This window comes from Muscardinus avellanarius (assembly GCF_963383645.1).
Source record: "Muscardinus avellanarius genome assembly, chromosome: 21".
In the NCBI taxonomy this organism is placed as follows: domain Eukaryota; kingdom Metazoa; phylum Chordata; class Mammalia; order Rodentia; family Gliridae; genus Muscardinus; species Muscardinus avellanarius.
In genome coordinates this window covers 12274844-12288344 of record NC_137807.1, presented here as the reverse complement: position 1 = coordinate 12288344, position 13501 = coordinate 12274844, and the positions used below count along the sequence as shown (strand labels likewise).

The following is a 13501-nucleotide window of genomic DNA, read 5'->3' as shown; positions in this document are numbered from 1 at the left end:
TTTGCAGATCAGCCGCTGGTATCTTATACTTATCATTAGAAATTTAAAAAGAGTTAACTTAGGTAGTCAGATGTATATCAACACTGGTATCCAAAATGAATGCAAATACCCTGGCTTTGGTATGGCTACAGAAATCTGAAAATTGTTCAAGAGGACATGGGCTTGGGGGGAGGGTACCGGGGAAAGGACACACAAAAATCCCCAAGCAGAGGTAAAATAAATGTTGGGACACACCCCAATAAGTCCTCGAGGCTGACGCCTCCAGTAAGACATATGTACAAGTGCTTGATCAGAACCGGACCGTTTTCCAAAGGGCCATTGCAGGACACAGCTGGATCTGGGAGTCCCCATGTGAGCTGGGGTCCACGAATGACAAAGGCCTCATGGACTAAGAACAGCCAGCTATGCTGAAGGCCGGCCTCTTCTTCTAGGGACCTGGGTCTGCTTCTCCTTTAGGTAGGTGTCTGTCCACCAGAGGACGACTGCCCCGGCCACGAGAGGCCTGCTGGAATGGTCTGACTGCCAAATTCTCACCTCTGGGGTGACTAAATTGAAATTAACCTTCCTGGGGTTAGTGATCCGGTCCCTGTGCCGCGCCTCGAGTCTACTCCACGCCCCCCACTTTCACTAGGTCACGACTCAGGGCTGTGAGGACACCAAGAAGGCAGTGAGGGGCTAAGACCACACCCTTGCGAAGAGAGAAGGCAAAGTGCCCATACCCTGATCTTCAGAGAAATGTAAAGGTGCCACCAGCCAAGGCAAGAAAAGAAAGGCAACTTGTTGCTGCTTTAGTGAGGCGCCCCAGCGGCTGTCAACAACCATCCTTCCAAGAAAAATGCACTTTGGTATACTGTCTAGAACAAGAAAGATGGTCATCAGGCTATAAGATATTCTTTTTAACTTTTGATGGCACAGACTTACTAAATGAACTCCATCACAGAGCCTGGTGATGAACGGTACGTGATCTGTGCGCACCGTCACACACTGGTGGCGGTTCAAGCGAGAGCCGTCCTCCCTCCTGGCAGGGCCAGCGGGGAGCTAGGTGAAGCCTGCTCACCTGGACCTGGCCCACCGAGCGATGTCATGGCGGTGGGGGTGGGAGGGCAGGGAAGGAACAGAATGCCCAGGCAACTTTTGATAAATAGCATCTTTTATCCTGTTTTCTACATAATAGCCCAACACGAGAAAAAAAATGAAAAAAAATGGATAGAAATTTAAACAAAGCTGTTTCTGTCCAAGCCTTTACTGAGTCGGCAGCGTCTGCTCTGCGGAAGCCAGAGCCTAGGAGGTGGCTGGCTTGTCATCCGGCTGGCCATGGGTACAGTCAAGAGAAAGGCGAAGAGAAGCCAACGGACTGAGACCAAGACTTCTTACAAAAGTTTCCTAAGACGTGTAAGGTCTACCAATTGCCCAGAGAGACGCTAACAGTTGTTCTAGCCTCAAATTCATTACACATCTCAAGATGGTAACTAGAGCACAGAAAGCCCCATCGCCCAGCAAATCGCGTCTCCAATCAACAGACTGAGGAGAAGAACAGGGAGTGGAGGCGGCGGCTCCTCAGGGCTCCTCAGGAAGAGCGCGCGTTTGGCGGCAGCCACAGCAGCTTCCTTGTCTGCAAAGTGGCCAGACCTGAGGCTGTGTGCCCAGGGCCTGACCACCAAGCTCCCAGGCGTGGCCAGCTGGCGTGCGGTAAGGGCACCAGCAGGAGTGCCCCGTGAATCATGCACGAGCCCGTCGGTCCCGCCGACTGCATTACCATCTCACCACCCACCCCTAGCAGAGAGAACCCAGATCGCCGGCCTGTGGCGTGCGCGACTTCAATCTATCTGGGGACCAGGGCAGAGAGCAAGTACAAAGAAAGGACTTGTGACATTTCCACCTGTCCCCGCCCAAGCTGGAGCCAATGTGTCTGAACAAATCCCCTGCGCTGAACAACATCTAAAATATGGTGACTTTAGCACATTATGATATGAAATGTCCCCTTCCCCAGCCCCACTCACTTCAACGCCCAGGCAAAGCTTTGGGTGTTTGGCCACTGGAATGGACGGCTCATGCCAGATGTCGCACAAGGCATGTATTTCTCTGAGAGCCAGGAGAATTCATCTCCTTCTGCTAGGACCTCTGGCCCGGCTTCTGGGGAAACGGTGAATTGGGCTTGACAAGGAAGCGGCCACGCAATCCACTAGTCAGAGCCAAGGCATGAAAGCGCACTGCAGACGGCTTTCTTTCCTGCTTTTCTTCACAGTAGAAAAAACTAAAAATAAAAAGGGCTGTTCTCTTCACACTCAAACAGGGAGGTATTAAAAAAAAAATAGACAAAGTAAAAGCAAAAAACAAAGAAATAAAAGGAAAATAAATCAAGCCCCCTCTTCCCCTGAAAACAAGAGTCCCGTGGTGACGCGTCCGGCAGAAGCGGACGGCCCAGCCGCAGGGCGCCTCCCATAACCCACTGTGGCGTGGCGCCCTCCGGTCCAAGGCCGGGCAGCTCTTCCCAGGAAGAAGTAAACACAACAGAAGTAAAGAGCACTCCAGGAAACGCCGCGGAGAGGAGCGCTGCGCAGGTCAGGCCGCCGAGCGCCGGCGGATCACGAAGAGCCCGCGCTGGAGCTGGCCCAGGTAGATCCGCATCTTGGTGCTGTCGCTGGTCTTCCTCACCCAGACCTGCAGGCACAGGAGCGAGTGAGAGGTCAAGGATGCCCAGAGCAGACCCAGAGCCCGAGTCTCCTGAACATGAACCTGGCCACCTCGACTGGCGTGCTCCCGCCCGACTGCGACTCTCACCCTCACCGTGGCCATCCAAAGCACGCCTCGAGCCAGGCGTGGTGGGCCCCGCCTGTAACGCCAGTACTCGGGAGGCTGAGACAGGAGGATCACAGGTTCAGGACAGCCTCCACAAGTAGTGAGACTCTCAGAAACCTAGCAAGACTGTTTGGAAATAAGAAGGCCAGTGTGGTGGCACACGCCTGCAATCCCAGTACTCGGGAGGCTGAGACGAGAAGAACCGTAGATTCAAAGTCAGCCTCAGCAACTTAGCACAACTATGTTTCCAAATAAAAAAAGAAATAGGGCTGGGGGTATAGCCTGGAGGTAGAAGGCCCCTGGGTTCCACCCTCAGTACCACACACACACAAAACAAAACAGGACTGAGGGTATAGTTCAGAGGTAGAATATCCCAGGGGTCACTCCTCAGCACCACCAAAAAAAGTAAAGGCGCACCTGCACAGAGGGACTGAGCCACCAGCCCTGAGCATCCCTCCCAGCCGGCTCCCCCACGTTTTGACTAGGAAATGGAAAACCCAGCCACCCTGGGGTCCTCTTGCCTCGGCTGCAAGGACTCCTGACCTGGTTTGATCACAGCCCTACTGACATGCCAGGGACATAGACTCAAACATTTTACATCAAATTTGGAAATCATTTCCTTGCTCCAGGAGACTTCCATATTATATAGCCTTTCAATATTCTGGCTTCCTGGCAATTAAGACTAGCAGTTATAATAGGAAAAGGAAAAAGAGAAAATAGCAACAATAAAAAGATGCCCAAGGGGGAGCCGAGGCCCAGGAAGAATCATGAGAAAGTTGGAGAGCTAAGACAGCCCTTCCCTCTTCCCCACAGACGGGCCTGGACTTCTCGCGTTCTGCTGGGCGGGCGGACATGTTCCTGTGGAAACTCGAACCCCTGCAGCAGTGGGGACGGGCAGGGCTGACGCGTGCACTCAGGTGCGCCCTGCAGCTCGGGGTGGGAAGGCACACGTCACCCGAGCGAGGAGGTGCGCTCCTGCGCCTGCCCCGCAGGGCTGCTTCGCCTCGGAGGTGTCTTACGGGAGACAAGAGCTTCGCAAGGCTGCTCGCTGTACCAGCGTGATGCTGGGGCCTGCCATCAAAGCCCCCACCTCTTCTCCTCCAAACCCACCCAACTCTCTTCTGTGAACAGTGCAGTTAAGAGGGGCCAAAGACCCATGTTTCCAAGGTCTGCACGTCATCCATACAAGCCTAAGCTTACAGAGGGTCCTTCCCCACTCAGTGCTCAGGTTTTCCAGACTTAAGCTGTTTCATCTCAAACTCTTTGATGTGATTATTTACCAAGAGAGGGGCTTTAAATTCAAATACACTGGTTTAGAAATAAAACAAGCTGAAGATCTCATATAAAGCTGAGCCTCAAACAGTCTCTACAGAACCATTTTAAACTAAAAACTGCCCCCAAGAAGGGCATGATCAACAGGCTCAGACCCGCCCACCAAGCCTGCCCAGGGCTGTTACGCAGAGGCCCAGAGCGCAACGTCACTTAGGAGCTGGGCTGAGGAAGGGGCTGGAACACTTCCCCGGGACAGGACCGCTCCCCACCCCAGTGCCGCATGCCTCCAACACCCGCGCCTCCCACTCCCGGAGACGGGGCGGCGAGCCGTTTCCTCATCAGGCCTCACTGACAATCTACTGAGACAAAAATACCGATCTCCAATTGGGGGGCAGGGACTTTGACTGAGGCGTCACAGAGGAGAAGTCGGGTTGAGGGACTAGAAGTCACGTGTGCTTCGCAGAGTAGAGCAAACCATGCGGCCAGGACACGTGCTCTCAGGAGCCACGGCGCCGCGGGCAGAGGGACGCCGGTCGGGCCTCAGGACCTCACGCGCTCAACACGGCCGCCACTGCGCTTTCCTGGCGGCACTTTCACCACAGGTCTGTCCTATCTCCACGCAGCACATTTTGCCCGCCTTGGGGTGCGGAAGTTTGGTCCCTACCTCATTGGCTCCGACCGAGCTGATCACACAGCTCAGTTTCTGGTTGTCCTTTGACTCCAAATAGATGGCCTGGCTCTTGTGGTACCTGCCAAAAACAGGGCACAGATGTGACAAAGGGAGGGGGAAAAAGACACCATCACCACAAAAAATCATCATGAAAGGAGTCGCAATGATTTGTGTTTGGGGAAGCCTAGACTTCAGAGTCCTTGGACGGCTCCATGCTCAGGCTAATGTCCTGCTGGATCCGAGACATGTTTCTTGCTGTCCCTTGTAAAGGCAGAAGGGGGCTGAGGAAAAGGTTGGAAAGCTATTTACTTTTTTATTTGGACTGTACGACCCAGCTCAGGGAGTAAGTTAAAAATCTTAAGGTAAAACCTCAATCCCCACCTCGGCCCGAGCCCGGCACTAGAGAAGGCTGGCGTACTACGCAGACAACGGGCCCTGGGCACCTGCTACTTCTTTGCTACTTGTCCACACAGGTCGTCAAGGAGGCGGGCTGACCTCGGTGCCTGCTGTAGTTTCTCATTCCGAGCACTCATCAAACACCTGTTATTCAGGGCTGACTATCCTGGAGGTTGGGGAAAGACAGTGAACCAGGCCGCAGGGTCCTTGTCGCAGAACTTCAGGTACGGTGTGTGTGTGTTCAACAATCACATCTAGCAAATGAGAATTAGGCAAAGTTCTGAAGGTCAGGACGTATGTCCTGACCAACGGGCATCAGCTTTGGCCTGGACAGTGGAAAAGCCGTTTGGAATAGAAGAGACAAGTCGGATGCCCCTTCTAGTCCCTGCGGCCACTCCCTTGGCCTACTATCATGCAGTGCCACTTCTAACCCACAGGCACGAGCTCAGGGACAAGGCCAAGCATGAAGTCAGGGAGCCTGGGCTAAAATCCAAGTGGGCCAACAGGATCACAGAGCAGACGCTGGACGGAGGAGCTGAACATGTCAGCTGAGCCCCGCAGGCGGCCCCACCCGGGCCAGCCCCACTTCAGTAAAGCACGTAGGAAAGTAATCGTGGGTTCATTCTGACTGCACAAACCTCAAAGACCCACCAATTCACGTAAATTCCACCAAAACACATCTCCCAGCAAAGCACTGCATCGAATCATTATTTCTCTGGAAGAAGGCAGAATTTGTTTTGCTGGTATAGTGAAATAGTCTACTGCCAAGACACTACCGTACAGGACGTGCTTCGCCCCGTGAGCTGTCTGCAGTCTGGGTTCTCAGCACTCCTTAACCTGCTACTTAGGAGCGGCACACTCAGGTTTCCAAACCAATTTACTTCCTGGAAATACTGTTAAAGAACATGAATCACAAATGCAATTAGAACAGGGAGACTAGTTTAAATCTAACCTGTAAAGTTGCTTTTGGCCATATATTACCCATCCTAGCTGGGGAACAGGGTCAGAGGATTTCTTTATCCTGAACAGTTGATACCAAGATCCAACTTACACAAGGCACGAGGAAAAGCGGAATTAGCTCACAGGAACACTCAACACTTCCCTTGACTTCCCCACATCTAAGCCAACTCTCATAGGTAAATGTAAATAGTAATGTCTTGAAATATGGATAAAAATACAGAGGGAGAGCCAGGCGTGGCGGCGCAGCTTGTAATCCCTGCGCTTGGGAGGCTGACGCAGGAGGATCGCGCAGGTTCGAAGCCAGCCTCAGCTGCTTAGTGAGGCTCTCAGCAACTTAGTGACACCCCGTTTCCAAAAAAAGTATAAGTGCCTTAACATATAAATTTACTTCTCAATTTCTAAAGAATAAAAAGAATAAAAAATTTCCAGAATAGATTCAGAAGTAAGAATGTTAAAAACAGCAGCGAGAGTTTAGTAAAAATGAGCATCATCTTTCTTTGGCCAATTAATCCATTTACAAGCTACAACTCAGCTGTTGGGGGAAAAAAAAGTTTTACATGGCCTTAGAGAATAAGCCCAAAATGTCAAACTGCCTTATCACTAATGGAGATTCTGACCCCAAATCCCTCTGATTAGGCTCTTGGCCCTCCTCTGCCTCCGCCATTAACCCGATGAGCTAGAATTACTACGGCCGTCTCAGAAGAAGTGATTTCGTCAGAAGGTGGACCCGTAGGTGGGGCAAGGGAAGAGTGGAACTTTGCATCCTGCTGGGAATCCTGACAACCAACACAGGCCACATCGCAGGGAGGGCGCCTCCGGGCCCAGTCCCTGCTGCAGGCGCTCATGCTCCTAGCTCAGCCCTCTGTGTCCACGGAGAGCTGGAGGCTGAGCCACTGAGCAGGTGGGCGGCTCCACTTCTGATTCACACTGGCAGCTCCAGATTCAAAGTGAAGAGAAAACGCAGTCCACCAGCACCATCAGTTAGTTATTCTAAAATATCAGCTACTTTCACAGTATTTTCTGAAAGGGGCCATTAATCCAAATCAAAATGTGAGGCAAACTTAGAGCACAATATAAAACGCCTCAAAAGCAACAGACAACAGACCAAGGCAAAGAGAAGATGCTTATCTTTCAAAATGAAATGTAGCTTGGTAAGTGCGCACGCCAAGATGTGAAGCCCGAATCACACTCATTTTGCTGAAGTCGTTTAAAACTCAATGAATCATGTGCTGCCAAAAATACTGTTCTACCAAAACACTCCCCACTCCTGGGAGGAGCCGGTGACCCGGCCGACCTCGGCAGGGCACAATGACGCTCCAGGCAAAGCAGCAACAGCGCCAGAAGGCAAGGGAGAGGTGGCCTGCACCTGTGAACCTCAGCCAGGACTCCCAGGATCCCTTCCAGAATGTACCTGAAAGAAGGGACTCAGCTTCCAAGGACCCATGAACTTTGACTGCCAAAGCCAAACGGGTGAGCCAGGCGTGGTGGCACACGCTTGTATTTCCCGCGCTTGGGAGGCTGAGACAGGAGGATCGCACAGGTTCAAACCCAGCCTCAGCAACTTAGTGAGACCCTGTTTCCAAATAAAATATATAAAAAAAAAAAGGTCTGGGAGTATAGCCCGGAGGTAGAAAGCCTCTGGGGGTTCCACCCCCAGTACCACCAAAGCCAAAGGGGTGGGGTGGGGCGGGGCGGGGCACAGAATTTCTTTAAAAGAACAAGCATTTGAAGCCAGGCGTGATGGCGCACGCCTGTAACCCCAGGACCTGTGAGGTTGAGACAGCAGGATCACAAGTTTGAGGACAGCCCCAGCAATATAGCAAGACTCACAGCAGCTTAGTGAGATCCTGTTTCAAGAACAAAAATTAAGAATCTAGGGGTTTAGCTTGGAGGTAGAATGTCAACACACACACACACCATATTATTTTACTTCATTTTTACCCTCAAGATACATCTCAGTCTTCAGGATTATGTCTAGAAGGAGGAAGACCTGAAGCAACACAATTACAAAATGAATATCATTTGAAATATCACTTGGCTTTAAGACTCACAGATCCGTAAAAATGTTAGTGATAAATCTCGTCATTTTCAAAGGCGGTTCTTATATGTGGCTTGATCTTTAAAGGTTATTTGGTTTTCATTATTGCAAACATTCATCTTCCTTTGCCCCACTGCGTTGAGCAGTGACGGCCTGCCACCTAGTGGCAATTTGTTCTAATAAGCAACATTAAGATGCCTTATTAAAGATGCCAGCTGGGCGTGGTGGCGCACACTTGTAATCCCAGCACTTGGGAGGCTGAGACAGGAGGATCTGGGATGGTGGTCAGCCTCAGCTACTTGGTAAGGCCCTCTAACAACTCAGTGAGACCCTGCTTCAAAAGAAAGAATAAAAAAATAGGACTGGGGGTGTAGCTCGGAGGTAGAATGCCCCCTGGGTTCCATCCCCAGGACTGGGGGGTGGAGGGGAGAGAATGCCAAAGAACAGATGATCAGAGGGACAGAAACCACTAAGATCAGGATTACAGACCAAACAAGCCTCCTTCATCAACTGTGGAATTAACTCAGTTACTTAATAGGTGGAAATTATATATTTCAGGCATTACTAGATCTTTTTTTTTTTTTTTTTTGTGGTACTTGGGGTGGAACCCAGGGGCTTCCTACCTCCGGGCTATACTCCCAGAACTATTTTTACATTTTATTTGGAAACAGGGTCTCACTAAGTGGCTGAGAGCCTCACTAAGTAGCTGAGGCTGGCTTTGAACCTGTGCGATCCTCCTGTCTCCGCCTCCCAAGCACGGGGATTACAAGCGTGCACCACCACACCGGACTCTTAAGTATTTTTGACCAGAACCATCTGCCTTCAGGATCTATAGTTTCCACAACCATTGAGTCAACCAACCGTGGATCAAAATATTTGGGAAATCATTTTCTGTACTAAACATGAACTTTTTTTTCTCAAAACAATACACTATATATATAGTATTTTGTGTGTGTGTGTGTGTCACTGGGGATGGAACCCAGGGGCATCTACCTAAGCTACATGCCCAGTTCCAATTCATTTTTAATTATGAACAGGGTGTAAGTTGGGGAGGCCCTAATTCCTGACACTAGCTTCAGACATGTGATCCTCCTGTCTCATCCTCCCAAGTACTGGAATTACAAGCATGTGCCACCATGACTGGCTTTTTACATAGTGTTTATACCACACTAAGTATTCTAACTAATTCAGAGATGACTTAAAATATACAGAAGGATGTGTTTAGCTTTTATGTAAATACTACATATAAGGGACTTGAATCTGAGGATTCTGGAGTTTGAGGGAGGGGCACTAGAACTAATAAGCCAAGGAAAAAGATGAGTGAGTGTACAATATGATAAGCTAATCCACTACCATAAACCTCAAAGGGTCTAAATAATCAGCCCAATTTTAGAAACTTTGGACTAAATAAAAATATTAGAACCCAGAGATAGTACTTGGCCATTAAAAATGACTACAGAGACAGAGTACTGGAGAAAAGCATTCTCAATATACCCAAATAAAAAGCAGAAGTAACCACGTCTACCTACAACTTAACTGAGAGTATGTCTTTACAGTGACAACAAATAGAAATATTGTGAATTAAAAGAACTGTGAAAAGAATGGCAGGATCCAGGATGCTTGAATCCCTAGCAGAATGCCCACTACACAAGACAATAAATGCTTGTTGAATAAATAAATGCATGAGCTCTTAAGGCTCTTTCCTACTGTTTTGCCATTTCCCTTCCAATGAAAAACGCTGGCAATTTCACGGTTTTAAAGAGTCTTCAGTCTAAACTAGTCATGTCTTAGGATACAATTCCCCCAAGTAAGCTTCCCAGAGCACTTTTCCAGCAGGATAATGCATGAACAAAAGGTAAAGCTGTCAAATAAAAAACACCTAACAGCAGCACAAAAATTCAGTGTATATCACTAGCATATCACAAGACCCAAAGAGGGCTACAAGAAAACACACCTACCTCAATTAACATGACCATCCCCTAGCCTGATGTGACCAGACTGCCCCATGACCTGCAGAACACCGTTAACTTTAGCACCCAGCAGAGCCAAGAGGATGCAGAGCACACAGAACCTGGTCCTGCTGGATGGGACATGCAAAGGCCAGCTTGCACACGCTAGTACAGTGACCACAACATGGAGAGGAAGGGCGGCCAACCAGCCACTCGACCCATTTGGGCAAACATTTTTCACGGACCTAACAGAGGTAGTCATCGAATGACTGCTGACACATGGTACCTAAAAGTGTAATCCCATTTAAAGATATAAGTAGCATTTAAAATAACTGCAGAAAGCCCCAGCCCTCCTTCCAAGTGATTCTCCTGAGACTCACGGAGTCGTCCGCGTTTTCTCATAACTCACCATCTTTTGTCATAGTACAATTTACCATCTTCTATCCGAGCCTCAAACCTCTGTGCTGGAGACTCTGCAGGTGTGGCAGGCAGGTGCTCAGGAGAGGACGGGGATGCTGGAGGAACCAGAGACACTCACATGACCAAGCAGGTAACAAATGCCCAAGTCCACCCAGCTAATACTCTTCAACCCAAACACTACCAGAATGTGGCGATAATTATGCCTATCAAACTCTTACAAAGATATTGAACACACACACACACACACACACACACACACACACACACACACACAGACAGGATCTTGCTCTCTTGCCCAGGCTGGAGTGCGGCAGCCATGCACAGGCACAGTTCCACTACTGAGTAGTTTATGAACTCCTGGGAGATCGCCATATTGATGCCCAACATAGTACGGATGCCTGATTGAGACAGTATTTTATCAAATCCTAGTACACTACATCTAACTTTGTTCTCAAAACAACCTCTTGAGATAGGGAAACTAAGGCCCTGGAAGGTTAAGGTCAAATATGCAGTGCACAAGGTCACTAAGGGTTAAACTCCTGATGACCATCAGAAGCCCAAAGGGCAAGTATTATAAAAAGCTCTTTAAAATGAAATCATTTCCAGAACTAAGGTAGGTTCAAATGATCTGCACTGATCTATTTACTCATATAACCCCCTCTTCATTATGCCTCAGAAGCTCAGGATTCTCCGTGGACTACAGGGGGCACAGGAGGACAATACCCAGGGAAAAAGAAACTGGGTTTTCCTTCAAGACCTAACAGAGGAATGTGTATAGTACAGGGCTTATAACAAAGAACATTACAAATTCAGAATTCTAGTTTGCAATTAGCACTGACTCTCACGTGCTGCTCTCGAGAGGAGCCCTACGAGGAGCTGGCCTCCGCATCTTGTGCCAGTTGGGACTGGAGTCCCGTGAGTACCTCGCGGGAGACGGGCTGTGAAGAGCCCTGGTGTGGCGCTGCCTAGGACCCAGCTCTCCAGGAAATGAGCAGTACTGAAAAACTCCTCTGGTTTCATTTTCAAAGCTGGACGCGTACTTAAATCCTATGCCTGATGCCTAAACAGAGGCCTTTAATAAAAGCCTTTAAAAGAAACCTTTAATATTAAAGAAACCTTTAATAAGCCAGTCAAATACCTCTTGTAATTTTTTAATATTAAAATACTTTAATATTAAAAGAAACCTTTAATAGCCAGTCAAATATCTCTCCTGAAATAAATCCTGTCAGGCACGGCGACCCACGCCTGCAATGCCAGTACTTGGGAGGCTGAGTCAGAAGGACCACGGGTTCGAGGACAGACTCAGCAAGACAGACGCTCAGCAACCTAGCAAGACCCTATTTCAAAATTTAAAAAATAGGAAGAGTTGAGGGATAGCTTAGAAGTAACACGCTCCTGGTACCACAAAATAAAATAAAAATAAAATTTAAGGAAAAGACAAAAATAACATAGTGAGGTTAAGAAAAAATGAGGGAAGAAGTACACTTAAGGTTCCCTTCAGGTTTCATGACTGCTTTAAGGCAAATGATGAAAATTTTTCTTCTGAAAATTGCGACAACTCCCTGACAGGTATTCACATGCTTTTCCAACATGATGCCCGATGCCATTAACATGAAGCACTTACCTGGTCTCTTGGGTGACTTCAGCTGTAGGAAGAACAACAAGAAATTAGTATCTAGGAGCAAATCGTTGCGGATGTAACTTAGGGCGTCAGAGGGAGTATAACGTACCAAGTAAACAGGGTGAGGCAGACAACCACAGCCAGCCTGAGCTGTCAAACAGGAGAAAACCAACTGTACCTTATTCAGTGTTCGCAGGTCCTCCATGATCTGTTCATCTGTTAACAAATAGTTTAGCTGAGGTGTTGAGAGTTAAGGACTGTGTCTGAAAACTATGGCTTCCAAGGAAACAAGAATTACCAAAATGGTAGCAGGACTTCAGAACCGACAAAGCACGACTATGCTGAGTATCTTTACAACAGCCCACTTCTTAGAAAGTTAGACGCTTCTTAGTGTCAAAGAATCCGCACCCCCACTTTACAAAGTGCCAAGCTGGTGAGGCAGAGTAAGAACCACTAAGTCTACAACAGAGAAAGCACAGAAAACTGTACAGTAACACTTCCCTCCTGAGTTTAAGTCCGACGGGGGAATCCCACACACACAAGGTGAGATGAGTTTTGCACAACTGAAATCCTCAGCTAAGGTGAAGGGATTCGCGATATGCCCTTTCCCGGTGGCAGGTAGCAATTCTGGACAAACCACTATTGGTTATCTTCTCAAGCAGGACAGAAACAAAACTTCTCTCTGTGCCCTGTTCCCTTAACCATTTTAAAGACTAAGGGGCTTCTAAATGCTGACAAAAATCTCATTTGCTCCAAGAATAACTTGCAATCACTATTTCATGGACGGGTAACCGAGGTTCACGGGCACAGGTATTATGATCCTCATTTTACAGGTGGAAAAATCGAGCACGTCAAGTTTTCAGTTGCCCGAATCTGGAACTGAATATGAAACCAGGTTCAACTGCCAACAGAAAGCACCTCTGAAATTCTCTCCTACTGAAAGCAGTAGCCATTAAGACTCCAGTAACAAAATGGCCACCACTGTCCCAATGATAAATACTTTATATATGCTTTCCCATCAAATATTACTATTTTCAGCAGTATAATGGCCACGTACACTCTATCAGGTAAGCAAAGGATTTGATAGTCTTAAAAGAAAACAACGGATTAAAGCTTGAGGCAAATGGATATCAGGAGCCGGCTTTCTCCTCTTGTCTGGGATGGGGACAGGATCATTTGGCCGTCTCCGCAGTTTTCTGGTCATGATGGGTTTCACTTCCATAGAATCTGTAACAAGAAAAGAACAGGTGACAACTCCCACTTAGGACCAGTAAGAACTCCTACAGTGTAAGAGAATTTACCTTATAGCATCGCAATCAAAACTGTTTTATGGGGTAAGTATAGACTATACATAGCCCAAGCCAGACACCCACAGT

The 13501-nt window shown here is 48.3% G+C and overlaps 1 protein-coding gene across 1 annotated transcript in view; it reads right to left on the bottom strand.

The window, feature by feature from the left end:
- Positions 1-2562: 2562 nt before the first annotated feature.
- The window catches only part of SUDS3 (SDS3 homolog, SIN3A corepressor complex component), a gene marked incomplete at its 3' end in the record, with an annotated part of 31529 nt that continues 20590 nt past the window's right edge, over positions 2563-13501 (bottom strand). Inside the window, exons 7-12 of the mRNA XM_080717733.1 lie at positions 13255-13352; positions 12304-12360; positions 12129-12150; positions 10494-10599; positions 4736-4820; positions 2563-2661 (exon numbers count right to left, since the gene is read on the bottom strand). Coding sequence (XP_080573859.1) covers positions 2563-2661; positions 4736-4820; positions 10494-10599; positions 12129-12150; positions 12304-12360; positions 13255-13352 — 467 coding nt within the window. The remainder of the gene's footprint in view (positions 2662-4735; positions 4821-10493; positions 10600-12128; positions 12151-12303; positions 12361-13254; positions 13353-13501) is intronic.